At 36.9% G+C, this 15,231-nt stretch overlaps 1 protein-coding gene across 3 annotated transcripts; it reads left to right on the top strand.

The window, feature by feature from the left end:
- The first annotated feature begins 564 nt into the window (after positions 1–564).
- LOC106092014 (syntaxin-7) lies at positions 565–9,007 on the top strand. Of its 3 annotated transcripts, none has more exons than XM_013258747.2 (7): positions 565–670; positions 1,258–1,491; positions 1,559–1,628; positions 1,705–1,849; positions 5,853–6,092; positions 6,156–6,311; positions 8,616–9,007. In XM_013258747.2, exons 2-7 carry the CDS (start codon positions 1,341–1,343, stop codon positions 8,709–8,711), a joined length of 858 nt encoding a protein of 285 aa, XP_013114201.2. In that variant the 5' UTR covers positions 565–670; positions 1,258–1,340; the 3' UTR covers positions 8,712–9,007. The 3 variants fall into 3 exon arrangements, with proteins under 3 accessions (XP_013114201.2, XP_013114199.2, XP_013114200.2); XM_013258745.2 differs by having other exon boundaries at positions 575–850; XM_013258746.2 differs by lacking the exon at positions 565–670 and adding an exon at positions 909–1,197.
- Positions 9,008–15,231: the final 6,224 nt, after the last annotated feature.

The following is a 15,231-nucleotide window of genomic DNA, read 5'->3' on the forward strand; positions in this document are numbered from 1 at the left end:
TTGTTGTTGTGCTAATGACGGTACGCTGATATTGAGCCTTTGACATTTCGATTTACTGCAAAACAAAATAGAAAATTGTACTCAGCTGTTCGCATGACATCACCTTATAAGTGCATCCTGGAATATATCTTGGTTGTACTCAAGATATATTCATTTACAGGTAGTGGCAGTTGCCCAACAACAAAATATTAAGTGCAATATCTGTCAAAATCAGTGATTGGTGCAACCCTGATTTTGCTTATGTTACTAGTTCGCGCCATTTTTCGTTGTTTGTGCGTAACTATAATACACACACAACCAAAACTGGTTGACAGATAGTACCATTTTTCTTTCTTTTGGTGTGTTGTGGTTCTTAACTATAATACACACACACACAACCAAAACTCGTTGACAGATAGTGCACTTTGCGAGAAAAATTGTACTCAGCTGTTTACGGTACCCTACCTGGTAATTATGTCATGGTTGTACTTATACTGAATTTATTTAGTTATTAGGTTTGCCATTTTTATTCACTAGAAGTCGACCTTCAAATTTTCCGCACAAAAAGCAGTCCAATAATCGATGAAAATCGACTTTTAGATCCCGAAGTTGCAAAACAAAGCGAAAAAGTTATCGCAAGTTGAAGATTAATTGTTAATTTATTAATCAAGCATTTCGCAAAATAATTAATGTAAGCACACAACAAAGAAGTCTCTTGCAACAGTGGTGCACTAAAAGAAGTGAAAAGCTAAGTGTTGTTGCACTAAGAAAATATAAATTGAAAATTCTCCTTTGGGAAAAGTACTACGTCACTTTTACACCAGGAAGGAGAATAACGCCACACAAAAAGTAAAAGTAGCTCTACCAAAATGTAAGGGTCAATAACAAAGGGGCAACTCAAAAATATCCCCAAAACAATTCAAAACACTTCCTCGCTCTCTCATACACAATCACACAGACACTCAGCAGACTTGATAACGTAGTTATTTGTCATGGTTTTTAATAGGGCTTGCACCGAGGGGAAAAGTTTTTAAAATGGTTAAAAAACAATTTCGTGTTTAAAATACACAAGAGTGATGGGGTATGATGTGTTTGCGTTTGTGTGTTAATGACAAAAAAAATCCAATAACCATTGAATAGAGAACATAGGTTGAAACACATACGAGGGCCCATTTAATTTTACAAGACAGCTACCACGGCACATAATCGAATTACAAGGTCTTCTTTAGTTTGAAAAAAGAAAAATCGGTTTAATTAATTGTTTTTTTTACGCCTCAGTGAATTGCCAGCCGCCCTCCAATTGATTGTTGGTGTTAAGGAATTTCGCTAGAGTCTCCTTCAAACTGAACGCATACGAAAGCATGGATTTGCAGCATATGGAAAATGGCATAGGTGGTGGCGGCGGTGGGAGTGGTGTTGGTTCCAACAGCAACTCACAGACCTTGAGTGAGATTGATTTTCAAAAATTGGCCCAGACCATAGCCAGCAGCATACAGAAGATACAACAAAATGGTAAGAAAACGTTTAAAGTAATAGAAAAGGGAATTTATTGACACTTCCAATGCCTGCCTGCTTGCAGTTGTCGCCATGCAGCGTATGGTCAATCAATGTAATACACCTCAGGATTCGCCCGATTTGAAGAAACAACTGTAAGTCTCTACTTGTTGATGCAACAGCCTAATGGCATGTCATCTAATACCATGTTTTTTTTTTATTCTTAAACAGACATCAAATTATGACGTACACCCATCAATTGGTCTCAGACACTAGCAATCAACTGAAAGAGTCAGAGAAATGTAAAGAACGTCATTTGAAAATCCAAAGAGAACGTCTGCTGGATGAATTTACGGCTGCTTTAACTAAATTCCAGGTTGGTTTTTCACCTATTCTAACAAACTTAAGAAATTTTTTTTTTATTTAAATTCGCTTGACCCAGGATTGCTATCTAGCTAGGGGTGTGTGTGTGTTGATGGATTTTTGTGTTTACTTTCTTTATTTTCTTGTTGGTACTTGTTTACTATGTTATCATTTAAATTTCTGAAATTAGTCATCACACATAGCCTAATCTAGCTGCCATATGTCATTTTTTACGCGTACCGCAATTTTTATGATAACGCTAAAACCGGTTTCGAAAGTCTTAAAATTAATGATCGATATTTTCTGATATCATGTGAAATCATTGGGTTCTCATTTGGACATGACAGCAGGGGAAATATAATAGGTAACCCATTAACGCCGAATGGTTTAAAAAAATAACCAAGAAGAAAAGAGCTGTCTTAGAATAATTCTAACTGGATTTAGGAAAAAGGCATTCCGATGCGGGTTTCGGTTAAATAAAATATTTCGCGTCATATAATGCAATGTTTTGGAGACAATTGGCTTGCTAAAAATCTGCAATTTTTCAAAGCTTCAAAACTGGGGCCGATGTATCTCACATGTTATGCAAAACGCCTGGACGAAAGCAATCCGATGGAGTTCTTCATCGGCAAGGGCTGCCGCCTCAGTATATAACACACTGCTACAACAACAACCATCGGCCAACCACCCGACTTCATAACCTCTGAGCGCCAGGCGTTTATCAATCAGTAGAAGGCCGATAGGGCTGGCTTCAGAGAGTATACCAATCGCCGCTTCAGTGATCAGTGAACTGCCGACCCCTCGGATGTGCCAGTGGCCGAGAGGAAATTCCGAGACATCATTAACGCAGCAGCCGCTGGCTTTATACCAAAAAATTGCAAATTTTGCCCATGAACATTCCACTAAGGAACAGGGGTAAACTTCTCACCTAGCAATGAGTGCAGTTCGATTCAAGTTTAAGCTCAATGATATGGGGCCTCCTTTTTATAACAGAATCCGAACCGCGTGCCCCAGTGCGACACCTCCTTGGAGAGAAGTTTTACATGGCATATTACCTCACAAATACTGCCAGCATTAGGAGGGGAAAGCCACCGCTGAAAATTTTTTCTGATGGTCTCGCCAGGACTCGAACCCAGGCGTTCAGCGTCATAGGCGGACATGCTAACCTCTGCGCTACGGTGGCCTCGCCACCAGCCGGTCGAATACCCCAAGTGCGGCCCAATTTCCCTGCGTAGGCAGTGGTACTTGCAGACGAGCCTGATGGGATTCGTTGTATGGACCCAACTAACCCCAGAATAGACGAGCTGAATCTGGAAATAAACAGGGTAGCCAAAGAACATAAGCGTAATTTGTGGCTGGAACACTTGGAGCAATGTAACTTAGGTACCGGTGTAGGCAAGTAGTGGTCTACTGTTAAGTCACTCTCGAACCCCGGTAGACGGGATGACAGGACCACAGTCACTTTTGGCAACGTAACCATGACTGATCCGAAGAGATGCGCCAGGTTGTTCAACCGTCAATTTATTGGGCATCCCGAGAGTGACAGCAAGGAGGAGAGCCATTCGCCGTATTCGTGGTCTCCGAGCCGATAAACAGCCATCACAATTTACCGTGGGCGAAGTTACGAATGTCATCCGTGGCGCCAAATCATCCAAGGCGTTAGGCCCCGACGGAATTTCTACATTGATGTTGAAGAATCTGGAATCATCTGGAGTTGAGTACCTTACTACTGTCCTCAACCTATCTTTGAACAATCTTATAGACACCGATATCTGGAAAATGGACAGAGTGATACCGCTACTGAAGCGTGAAATCGATCGATCTGCCTTCTCTCACCATTAGCAAAGACGCTTGAGGCATTACTGTTCCCGAGCCTCATAGGAGAATTTCTATTCGCCGTGCATCAACATGGATTTCGAAGACTACAAAGCACAAAAACAGCTTACTCGGCACGGGATAGCTGTACCACGAAAGCGAGAACATTGAGGTCCGATCTGTGTGGTGTTTATTGCTATCACGAGAAGCTTAGCTGAGAGCTTCCGGGTGCGTCCACTGGTTGCGGATAGTGGAATGCTCCATCTGGAGTAGCTGTAACTGCAGTCGCGGACAATCAGCGTTATCGAGCGGAGAGTCTCAGTGAGAGGTCGGGTGGCACCGGCTCTTGCACAAATACTGAGTGCCTACGATGTTCAATATGACGCCAATAACTCGCGCCTTTAAATGACCAATGGCCATTAAGTTCCCGCGGCAATCGGTGGTATAGACCAGAACGAGCTTGCTCACCTACAGGAACTTGACGAGAATCGCTACCTCCACATACAAAATGTTACAACAACAACTTTGCATGCAATCACCGCACACATTTGCCGTGGTTTCAATCAGCCCAAGGCTTGTGAAAGGAGGGTCCACGTGGCACTGGACCTATCGAAGGCATTCGACAGTGTCAGCCATGCCAAATTATTTGAGGACATCACCAACACGTCCCTCCAGTCAGGCTTGAAACGCTGGGTCGCGAATTATCTGTGTGGTCGCCAGTCATTTGTGAAGTTTAGGGATAAGAAGTCGAAGCACCGCAGAGTGAAACAGGGAGTTTCCCAAGGTGGGGTAATATCTCCGGCACTGTTTAACCTCAACCTATCTTCCATTCCATCCCCTCCAGACGGCATAGAGATCGTATCATATGCGGACGATTGTACGATCATGGCATCAGGCCCCCCACCCATTGTTGACATCTGCGATAGGTTGAACGTCTAGCTCAACAAACTTGCCTCATATTTCGCTGCAAGAAATCTGAAGATATCTCCCACTAAATCTTCAGCCACATTGATCACTAAAAATACGCGTAAGGTGAATACTGAGCAGACTGTGATGGTCGATGGAGAAATAATTCCGACCATCAAGTGTCCGAAAATACTTGGCGTCTCATTTGACAGCTCTTACACACTCTCCCCACATGCCACAGCAATTTGCGATAAAGTCAAAAGTAGAAACAAAGTCCTCAAGTCACTTGCTGGCAGCACTTGGCCGTTCTTTAGTAAGTTATGTAGTGCCAGTGTGGTCTCGTCAACTTTGTGAGACGCAGTGGAATAATATTCAGATCTGTCAGAATGCCGCCCTCCGAACTGCGACGGGCTGTCTCTTCAGTTCTCATGTGGACCACCTCCATCAGGAGACAAAGATCCTACCAGTGCGAAGACATAACTACATGGTCGCAGAGACCATCCAAATCACATCTTGTGGATAGATATCCACCGTCCAGAAGCCTTAAGATAGATCTACATGATCTAGAGCGTGAGGTTCAGCGCAACAAGAGAGAACCTCTAGATCAAGCGGCATATCGAGCAGGTCTAGACAACATTCATGCAGACACGGTAGCAGATGCGATAAATGGCTACCGGGTGAATGTAGTCCTTGGAAAACGACCGCCTGCCATTGCACCTGAAGGAATCGACCTCCCCCGGCAAACCAGAGTAGTTCTGGCTCAATTACGTTCCGGCAGTTGCAGCCTCCTCAACTCCTACAGAGCAAGGATTGATGCCGACGTGCAAGAAGTATGTCCCGATTGCAACCAGGGATCGCACGGTACACGTCACCTGTTTAACTGCCCAGCCAGAACCACTCGACTCAGACCCAGATCCTTGTGGACGCACCCCATTTTAGTCGCAGAGTTCCTGGGTCTTGACACTCAACAGAATCAAGCAGACGAAAGATGGAACACAACACACTGGTACAACAACAACAACCATTTTCTAAATATTTCGACATTCAACTACGCCATCATCAGCCGGAATAAGGAGGATTATTTGGATATTGCTGTCACATAAACCGACATTTCGATTGATTTTCAAGGCTTGTTAATTTTCTCAACTTAGTCCATGTGTTAAAGTGTTTCGAAGCTCTACAGGCCGATTTTAATTCGTTTTGACTTGTTGAAGTTTTTCTGAAAACCTACTCTTTTACATTCCGCATCTAGTTAACTATTAGTTCTTGTACATTTTCTCTTCGACATTCGACAGGCTCTTCAACGCAAAACGGTGAATATTGAAAAGGATCAAGTACGCCAGGCGCGTGCAAATCAATATAGTATTTCCAAACCACCTGGGAGCACGAATAATTCATCCAATGGCGGTAATAACTCATTCTTGGAAGACAATCTATTTGGGCGCAAATCGCAACAACAACAGCAGACACAAATGCAAGAAGACATTGATTTGCAAGCATTGGAGGAGCAAGAAAGGGCCATAAGAGAATTAGAGGTAAGCTAAGAAAGAAAAATTCTCTGTAAACCTCTAGAAACCCTTCTTTTTTGTTCTAAACAGGAAAATATAGTTGGAGTTAACGAAATCTATAAGAAACTTGGTTCTATGGTCTACGAACAAGGGTTGGTGGTGGACTCAATAGAATCATCGGTGGAACAAACCAGTGTCTATGTATCTCAGGGAACTGAAAATCTGCGTATGGCAGGATCCTATAAGGTAAGTCTTGTTAAAGGCGTTTTTATACCCACCACCGAAGGATGGAGATATATACATTTTGTCATTCCATTTGCAACACATCGAAATATCCATTTCCGGTCCTATAAAGTATATATATTCTTGATCAGCGTAAAAATCTAAGACGATTTAGCAATGTCCGTCCGACTGTCTGTCTGAACCACGCTACAGTCTTTAAAAATAGAAATAAAACTTTGCACAGATTATTTTTTTGGTTAAGTTCGAAGATGGGTTATATCGGACTTTATCTTCATATAGCCCCCATATAGACCGATCCGCCAATTAAGGTTCTTAGGGCCATAAAAGCCACATATGTTATTCGATTTTGCTGAAATTTGGGACAGTGAGTTGTGTTAGGCCTTTTGAAATTCTTCAAATTGCCCCAGATCGGTCCAGATTTGGATATAACTTTCATATAAACCGATTCGCCGATTTAGGGTCTTAGGCCCATAAAAGCCACATTTTTAACCGATTTTGATGAAATTTGGAATAGTGAGTTGTGTTAGGCCCTTCGACATTCTTCTTCAATTTGGCCCAGATCTTTCCAGATTTGGATATAGCTGCCATATAGACCGATCTCTCGATTTAAGGTCATGCGCCCATAAAAGGCGCATTTATCGTCCGATGTCGCCGAAATTTGAGACAGTGAGTTGTGTTAGACTCTTCGACATTCTTCTTCAATTTGGCCCACTCGGTCCAGATTTGGATATAGTTGCCATATAGACCGATCTCTATTTAAGGTTTTGGGCGCATTTATTTTCCGATGTCGCCAAAATGTGGGACAGTGAGTTGTGTTAAGCCCTTCAACATCCTTCTTTAATTTGGTCTAGATCGGTCTAGATTTGGATATAACTGTCATATAAACCGATCCGCCGATTTAGGGTCTTAGGCCCATAAAAGCCACATTTTTTATCCGACTTTGCTGAAATGTGGGACATTGAGTTGTGTTAAGACCTACGAAATCCTTCTTTAATTTGGCCCAGATCGGTCCAGATTTTATAATAGCTGCCAAATAGACCGATATCTGAATTTAAGGTTTTGGGCCCATAAAAGCGCATTTATTGTTCGATGTCGCCGAAATTTGGGACAGTGAGTTGTGTTAGACTCTTTGACATTCTTCTTCAATTTGCTCCAGACCGGTCCAGATTTGGATATAGCTGCCATATAGACCGATCTCTCGATTTAAGGTTTTGGGCTCATAAATGCCGAACTTATTATTCAATGTGGACGAAATTTGGGACAGTGAGTTGTGTAGGGACCTTCGACATGCTTCTTCAATTTGGCCCAGATCGGTCCAGATTTGAATATAACTGTCATAGAATGATCTCCAGATTTAAGGTTTTGGGCCCATAAAAGGCGCATTTATTGTCCGATGTTGCTGAAATTTGGGACAGTGAGTTGTGTTAGGACCTTCAACATCCGTCTTCAATTTGGCCCAGATCGGTTCAGATTTGGATATAGCTGACATATTGCCTGATTTTTCGATTTAAGACTTTGGGCTCATAAAAGGCGCTTTTATTGTCCGATGTTGCTGAAATTTGGGACAGTGAGTTGTGTTAGACCTTTCAACATCTTTCATCAATTTGGCCCAGATCGCTCCAGATTTGGATTTAGCTCCCATATAGACCGATCTCCAGATTTAAGGTTTTGGGCCCATAAAAGGCGCATTTATTGTCCGATATTGCTGAAATTTGGGACAGTGAGTTGTGTTAGGACCTTCAACATCCTTCTTCGATTTGGCCCAGGTCGGTTCAGATTTGGATATAGCTGCCACATAGACCGATGTCTCAATTTAATGTCTTGGCCCCATAAAAGACGCATTTATTGTCCGATGTCGCCGAAATTTGAGACTGAGTTGTGTTAGACTCTTCGACATTTTTCTGCAACTTGGCCCGGATCGGTCCAGATTTGAATATAGCTGCCATAAAGAACGATATATCAATTTAAAGTCTTGGCCCCATAAAAGTCGCATTTATAATCCGATTTCACTGAAATTTGACACTTTTCGACATCTGTTTCGTATATGGTTCAGTCGGTCTATTTTTAGGTATAATTGTTATACACAATTGAACAATGGCTGATGCTTATTAGTATTTGGTCCAAATCGAAACATATTTCGATATAGCTGCTATTGGTATGCATTTTTCACCGGATTTTGATGAATGGTGATTTACATATATACCCGAGGTGGTGGGTATCCAATGTTCGGCCCGGCCGAACTTAACGCCTTTTTACTTGTTTCCTTTGTTTATTTTGTAATTTTTTCTTGTGTTTTTGTTTTTACAGAATAAATTACGCAAAAAGAAATTGATATTATTGGGAATAGTTGCAGTTATCCTGTTAATTGTTATTATTATTATCGTTTTGGAATTTAAACATTGAATGTATTGCCATTTTAAATGTTGTATTTTTAAAACTATTCATTGCATAGTGCTTTCAATAATGTGTACAGAGGCGTGGAAAAAGAAAGACATCAAGACTTAGACCATAGAAGAACCAAAAACAAGTTACCATTTGGCAGTTGTCTGGTGTTAAATTGAAATGTAATTTTATGGGCCTTGTTTCGAAATCTCAAAAGAAAACAAAAGAAAAAAAAATTATTAAAAAAACATACACTTTCAAAAAAAACTCATAATAGATATGATGATTAAAAAGTCCTATGAACCGCCGATGGCTAAGTGCAGACTTTTGTTGTGGTCTTCTTGAGGCCTTTCAGTTTGTGTAAAGCTTTTTGTTAATATTGGTGAAGGGGATAAAACTGCAACAAATATTTCAGAAAACGTCCTAATCCATTATAAAAAGAAACTATCTAGTTTTTTTGTATTATTATAAAGAAAAAAATATTTGAAATTTTTTAAATTAATTTAGCGCCAAACAAACTGTGAACAAATTTCAAAAATGAGATGCATACATCCATAAATTCCAACTAAACCAAAAAACCAAACTTAAAAAATTCCAAATCCATATTTTGTTTATTGATTTTTCTTAAACGGCCTTATTGTGTAAACTTATTGGTTTTTTTTTGTAAGTGAAAAAATATATCAGTTTCGCTTTGAAGCTTGATATTTTGTTTTCAGCGAAATTTCAATGAAAATTTTATTAAAATTTTGTCTTGGAGAGAATTTCATTGAAATTTCGCTCTTAGGAAACATTTTATTGATATTTTGTTTTTGGAGTAAGTTTTTCGTAAATGTTGTTGTCATCAAAATTTCATTTAAAATCCAAACTTGAGAAATTTTCTGAGAAATTTTTTCTTGGCGAAAAATTTTCTTGAGAAAATTTCTTTAAAATTTTGTCTTTTGAGAAAATTTTCTTTGAAATTCTATTTATTAGTAAATTTTTCTTAAAAATTTTTCATTGGTAAATATTTTATATAGCGTTTGCCTTTATAGACACTTCAAATTTTTTTGGGAAAATGTCGTTGACGTTTGGAGAACATTTAATTGAAATTGTGTTTTAAGAGAAAATTTTGCCTTTGAAAGAATTTTATTGAAATTTCACTCTTAGAAAATCTTTGTTAAAATTTTGTTTTTATAGAATTTTTGTTTTGTTTTTGTAAATTTTTCTTAACAATTTTTCATTGGTAACTATTTCGTATAGCCTTTGAGAAGCTTGGGAAATTTTAATTAAAATTTTGTCTTGAGAAAATTTCATAAAAAAAAATTTGTCTTGGGGAAATTTTTGTTGAAATTTTAACTTTTCGTTGAAATTCTGTTTTATTAGTAAATGTTTCTTAACAATTTTTCATTTGTAACTATTTCGTATAGCGTTTGAGAAACTTGAGAAATTTTCATTAAAACTTTGTCTTTAGAGAAAATTTCTTTAAAAAAATTGGGCTTGGAGATAATTTCATTGAAATTTTGACTTTTGAGAAAATTTCGTTGAAATTCTGTTTATTAGTAAATTTTTCTTAACAATTTTTCATTGGTAACTATTTCGTATAGCGTGTGTCTTTAGAGGAAATGTCATTGAAATTTTGCCTTTATAGGCAATTTCATTGAAATTTTGCCTTTATAGGCAATTTCATTGAAATTTTGCCTTTATGGAAAAATTTCTTTAAAATTATTTTTTTTTTTGGAAAAATCTCATTGATCTTATAAAAAGTTCATGGAAATTTTGTCTTTAAAGAGAATTTTGCCTTTGAGAGAATTTCATTGAAATTTACCTTCTAGAAAACATTTTGTTTAAATTTTTCCAAAAATTTGTTATCAAATTTTCATTTAAATTCTAAACTTGAGAAATTTTCATTGAAATTTTGTCCTTGGCGAAAAATTCTTTTGATAAAATTTCCTTAAAATTTTTGTCTTTTGAGAAAATTTTCTTTGAAATTCTGTCTATGAGCAAATTTTTCTTAAAAATTTTTCATGGGGAAATAGCGTTTGCCTTTATAGATAATTTTATTGAAATTTTGCCTTTATAAACAATTTAATTGAAATTTTGCCTTTATAGACAATTTTATTGAAATTTTGCCTTTATAGAAAAATTCTTTAAAATTTTCGCTTTTGGAAATATGTCATTGATCTTTGGAGAAAAATTCATTGAAATTGAATTTCATTAAAATTACGGTCTTAGAAAAAATTTTTTTAGAATAAGTTTTTTCGAAAAATTTCTTTTTAGAGTAAATTTTTTTTTGAAAAATTTCTTTTTAGAGTAAATTTTTTTTGAAAAATTTCTTTTTAGAGTAAATTTTTTCGAAAATTTTGTCGAAAAATTTGTTTTATCAAAGTTTAATTTAAATTCTGAACTTGAAAAATTTAAATTGAAATGTTGTCCTAAAGGAAGTTTTTCAAAAAAAATTTGCCTCTGGAGAAAATTTCATTGAAATGTTGACTCTTGAGAAAATTCCGTAGAAATTCTGTTATAAGTAAATTTGTTCTTAAAAATTTTTCATTGGTAAATATTTCAATAGCGTTTGTCTTTAGCGAGGATTTCATAGAAATTTTGCCTTTTTAGACAATTCTATTAAAATTTTTTCTTTTTGCAAAATTTTATTGAAATATCGTCTTTGAAGAAAATGTTTTGGGAATTTTTAACGAAATTCTGTCTGTAGAGAAAATTTAGAGATTTTGTCAGTAGGGAAAATTTTTAAAATTTGTCTTTAGGGAAAATTTCAGTTAAATTTTGTGTGTAGGGAAAATTTCATTAAAGTTTTAGCTTTAGGGCTTTTCTAAGGAATCCAATCCCCCATTGCTTAGTTGTATTACTAAAACTTTCAAAAATAACTCCTGCACCTTTAAAAGATTTCAAATCAATAGTTCGTACACAATAAGACGATGTGTTGTTATTTTGCCTTCTCTCTTGTTTAAGATTTTTGCTATGTTCTTTCAAGTGGAAAATATTTTTTTTTGTTAAATATTTTTTCCCTGAGTATTTCTTTTATGTATAATGTTTTGTAATTTAATTTATATTTCACAATTATTTTTTTATATATATATACATCTATATAGCAAGTGTATGTATGTATGTGTATTCAGATATTAACAATATTATTTAAGTATATAAAATCTAAAAACGATGTATAAAACCCAAAAAACAAACAAAAATAATAAAAAAAAACAAAAATCATCACAACAACATACCATTTGACTAAAAAATCTAAGCTTAAAAAAAAAATAAACATTTCTAGATAAAATCGATGCGAATCCCATTTCAACAGCAGCGGTAGCGACGATTACAGCAATGTATGATAAAATCATAAGAATTACCAATTTAAATCACTTAAAAAAAAAAACAACCCAAAACAGAAAAATTATTAAATTGATAAAAAAATTGAAAACTAAACTAAAATAACAAAGAGATAACCGAGTGCGATAATAAACTTATTTATAGAAAAAAAACATTTGTTTTATTTTTATACCCTCCACCATGGGATGGGGGTATACTAATTTCGTCATTCTGTTTGTAACTACTCGAGATATTCGTCTGAGACCCCATAAAGTATATATATTCTTGATCGTCGTGACATTTTATGTCGATCTAGCCATGTCCGTCCGTCCGTCTGTCTGTCGAAAACACGCTAACTTTCGAAGGAGTAAAGCTAGCCGCTTGAAATTTTGCACAAATACTTCTTATTAGTGTAGGTCGGCTGGGATTGTAAATAAGCCATATCGGTCCATGTTTAGATATAGCTGCCATATAGAGCGATCTTGGGTTTTGATTTCTTGAGCCTTTAGAGAGCGCAATTCTTACCGATTGGAATGAAATTTTGCACAACGTGTTTTGTTATGATATCCAACAACTGTGCCAAAGAAGGTTCAACTCGGTTCATAGCCTGATATAAAGGGTGATTTTTTTGAGGTTAGGATTTTCATGCATTAGTATTTGACAGATCACGTGGGATTTCAGACATGGTGTCAAAGAGAAAGATGCTCAGTATGCTTTGACATTTCATCATGAATAGACTTACTAACGAGCAACGCTTGCAAATCATTGAATTTTATTACCAAAATCAGTGTTCGGTTCGAAATGTGTTCATTCACCGTAACGTTGCGTCCAACAGCATCTTTGAAAAAATACGGTCCAATGATTCCACCAGCATACAAACCACACCAAACAGTGCATTTTTCGGGATGCATGGGCAGTTCTTGAACGGCTTCTGGTTGCTCTTAACTCCAAATGCGGCAATTTTGCTTATTTACGTAGCCATTCAACCAGAAATGAGCCTCATCGCTGAACAAAATTTGTCAAAATTTGAACACATTTCGAACCGAACACTGATTTTGGTAATAAAATTCAATGATTTGCAAGCGTTGCTCGTTAGTAAGTCTATTCATGATGAAATGTCAAAGCATACTGAGCATCTTTCTCTTTGACACCATGTCTGAAATCCCACGTGATCTGTCAAATACTAATGCATGAAAATCCTAACCTCAAAAAAATCACCCTTTATTTAGCTGCCATATAAACCGATCTGGGATCTTGACTTCTTGAGCCTCTAGAGGGCGCAATTCTAATCCAATTGGAATGCAATTTTGCACAACGTGTTTTGTTATGATATCCGACAACTGTGCCAAGTATGGTTGAAATCGGTCCGTAATCTGATATAGCTGCTATATAAACCGATCTTGGGTCTTGACTGCTTGAGCCTCTAGGGGTCGCAATTATTATCCAATTTCCATGAAATTTTGTACGACGGATCCTCTCGTGACCACCAACTTACGTGTTTATTATGGTCTGAATCGGTCTATTGCCTGATACAGCTCCCATATAAACCAATCTCTCTATTTTACTTCTTGAGCCCCTAAAAGGCGCAATTCTTATCCGAATTGGCTGACATTTTACACAGGTCTCCAATGTATAATTTAATTGTGGTCCAAATCGGACCATATCTTGATATCGCTCTAATAGCAGAGCAAATCTTTTCTTATATCCTTTTTTGCCTAAGAAGAGATGCCGGGAAAAGAACTCGACAAATGCGATCCATGGTGGAGGGTATATAAGATTCGGCCCGGCCGAACTTAGCCCGCTTTTACTTGTTCAAATTGCCTTAAATCAAATAAGAACGATAATCTCCAGGGTTAATAACTTATATCACTGTCTCTATATTTTAAGCCCTACCAAAGACAACATTGCCAAGTTTCGTCCAATAAGTCCTCATTACTGCACATTTGCAGGAAACACATCTGCAGGCCTGGTGATCTGTCAATCCACAACATTAACTTTTCCATCGTAAACAAACTTAAAATTCTAGGCTTTATATTCGAAAAAATCTATGGAAGGAGCAATAGGTAAAACTGAAAAAAAATCTTATAGGTTTTTGGCACCCAAAAGCCATACTCATACATACACCTTGACTTATCTTGTAAAAATGCTAGTACTGAGCAAAATTGACTATGGTCTATTTTTATTTGCAAACAGTCCAAAATCTTCCCTGCGTCAAATAAACTCCCTTTATAATAACAATATTCGAAAGTCTGTCTAACATAAAATGTGATAATAGTTTTCCATGAACAATGCTCATTAGAAAAGTTATACTCAGCATTACGCGACGACTTTTCAGAGTTGGTAATTTAATCACAAATCCTGCTGGTTCCAGCCACGACTACTGAGCCAAAATAATAAAAATTGTTTCTGAACAAATTCAATTGTATTTGAATGAATAAGGTCAACTGGGTCCCACACTACAGAACCGTATTCTAAGATACAACGCACAAAAGAAATATACAGCCACTACAAAGGATTCTGCTAAAAAATTATACAAAATTAATTTAGTTGAAGGGCATAATTTTATTATACATGCCAAATTTCTGTCAAACCAGCAAACATTAAAGCTTCTAGGAACCGAACATGGATGATCGAGAGACCGGTTTACAGGTTATAGACTAATTTGGACCGTATTTGGTACAGTTGTTGGAAGTCGTAATAGAACACCGCGTGCAAAATTTCAGCCAAATCATATAAAAATTGCGGCTGGTAAGGGCTCAAGAAGTCAAATCGGCAGATCGGTTTATATGAGAGTTATATCAGGTTATAGAGCGATTTTGACCCTGCTTGGCACAGATGTTGGAAGTCTTAACAGTACACTACTTGCAAAATTTCAGTCAAATATGACAAAAATTGCAGTATCAACGGAAGGTATAGAAATTAGTTTTTTGATTGAATATAAGGTAGATAAACTATATCAGATCTGGGAACATCCCTTTATATATATTCGTGTATATTGGCTTTTGATGGCCAAAAAGAAGGATTAACAATAGTTTTAAAATGTTCATATCTGACACCTTTCGCTGTTTTTAATTATGTCCTCTTTAAGATATTCTATTTTGGTACCCCAGTCAAAAAAAAAAAAAACACTTTCCATTTTGCTTACATAAACAAAAACTTAAATTTTTGGGGAAAAAATGGAACATTAATTTGTTAAAAAACCTTCATACCGAAAACACCGAGTATTAGAGGGGGACCT

The sequence above is a fragment of the Stomoxys calcitrans genome, chromosome 1 (assembly GCF_963082655.1).
Source record: "Stomoxys calcitrans chromosome 1, idStoCalc2.1, whole genome shotgun sequence".
Taxonomy (NCBI): domain Eukaryota; kingdom Metazoa; phylum Arthropoda; class Insecta; order Diptera; family Muscidae; genus Stomoxys; species Stomoxys calcitrans.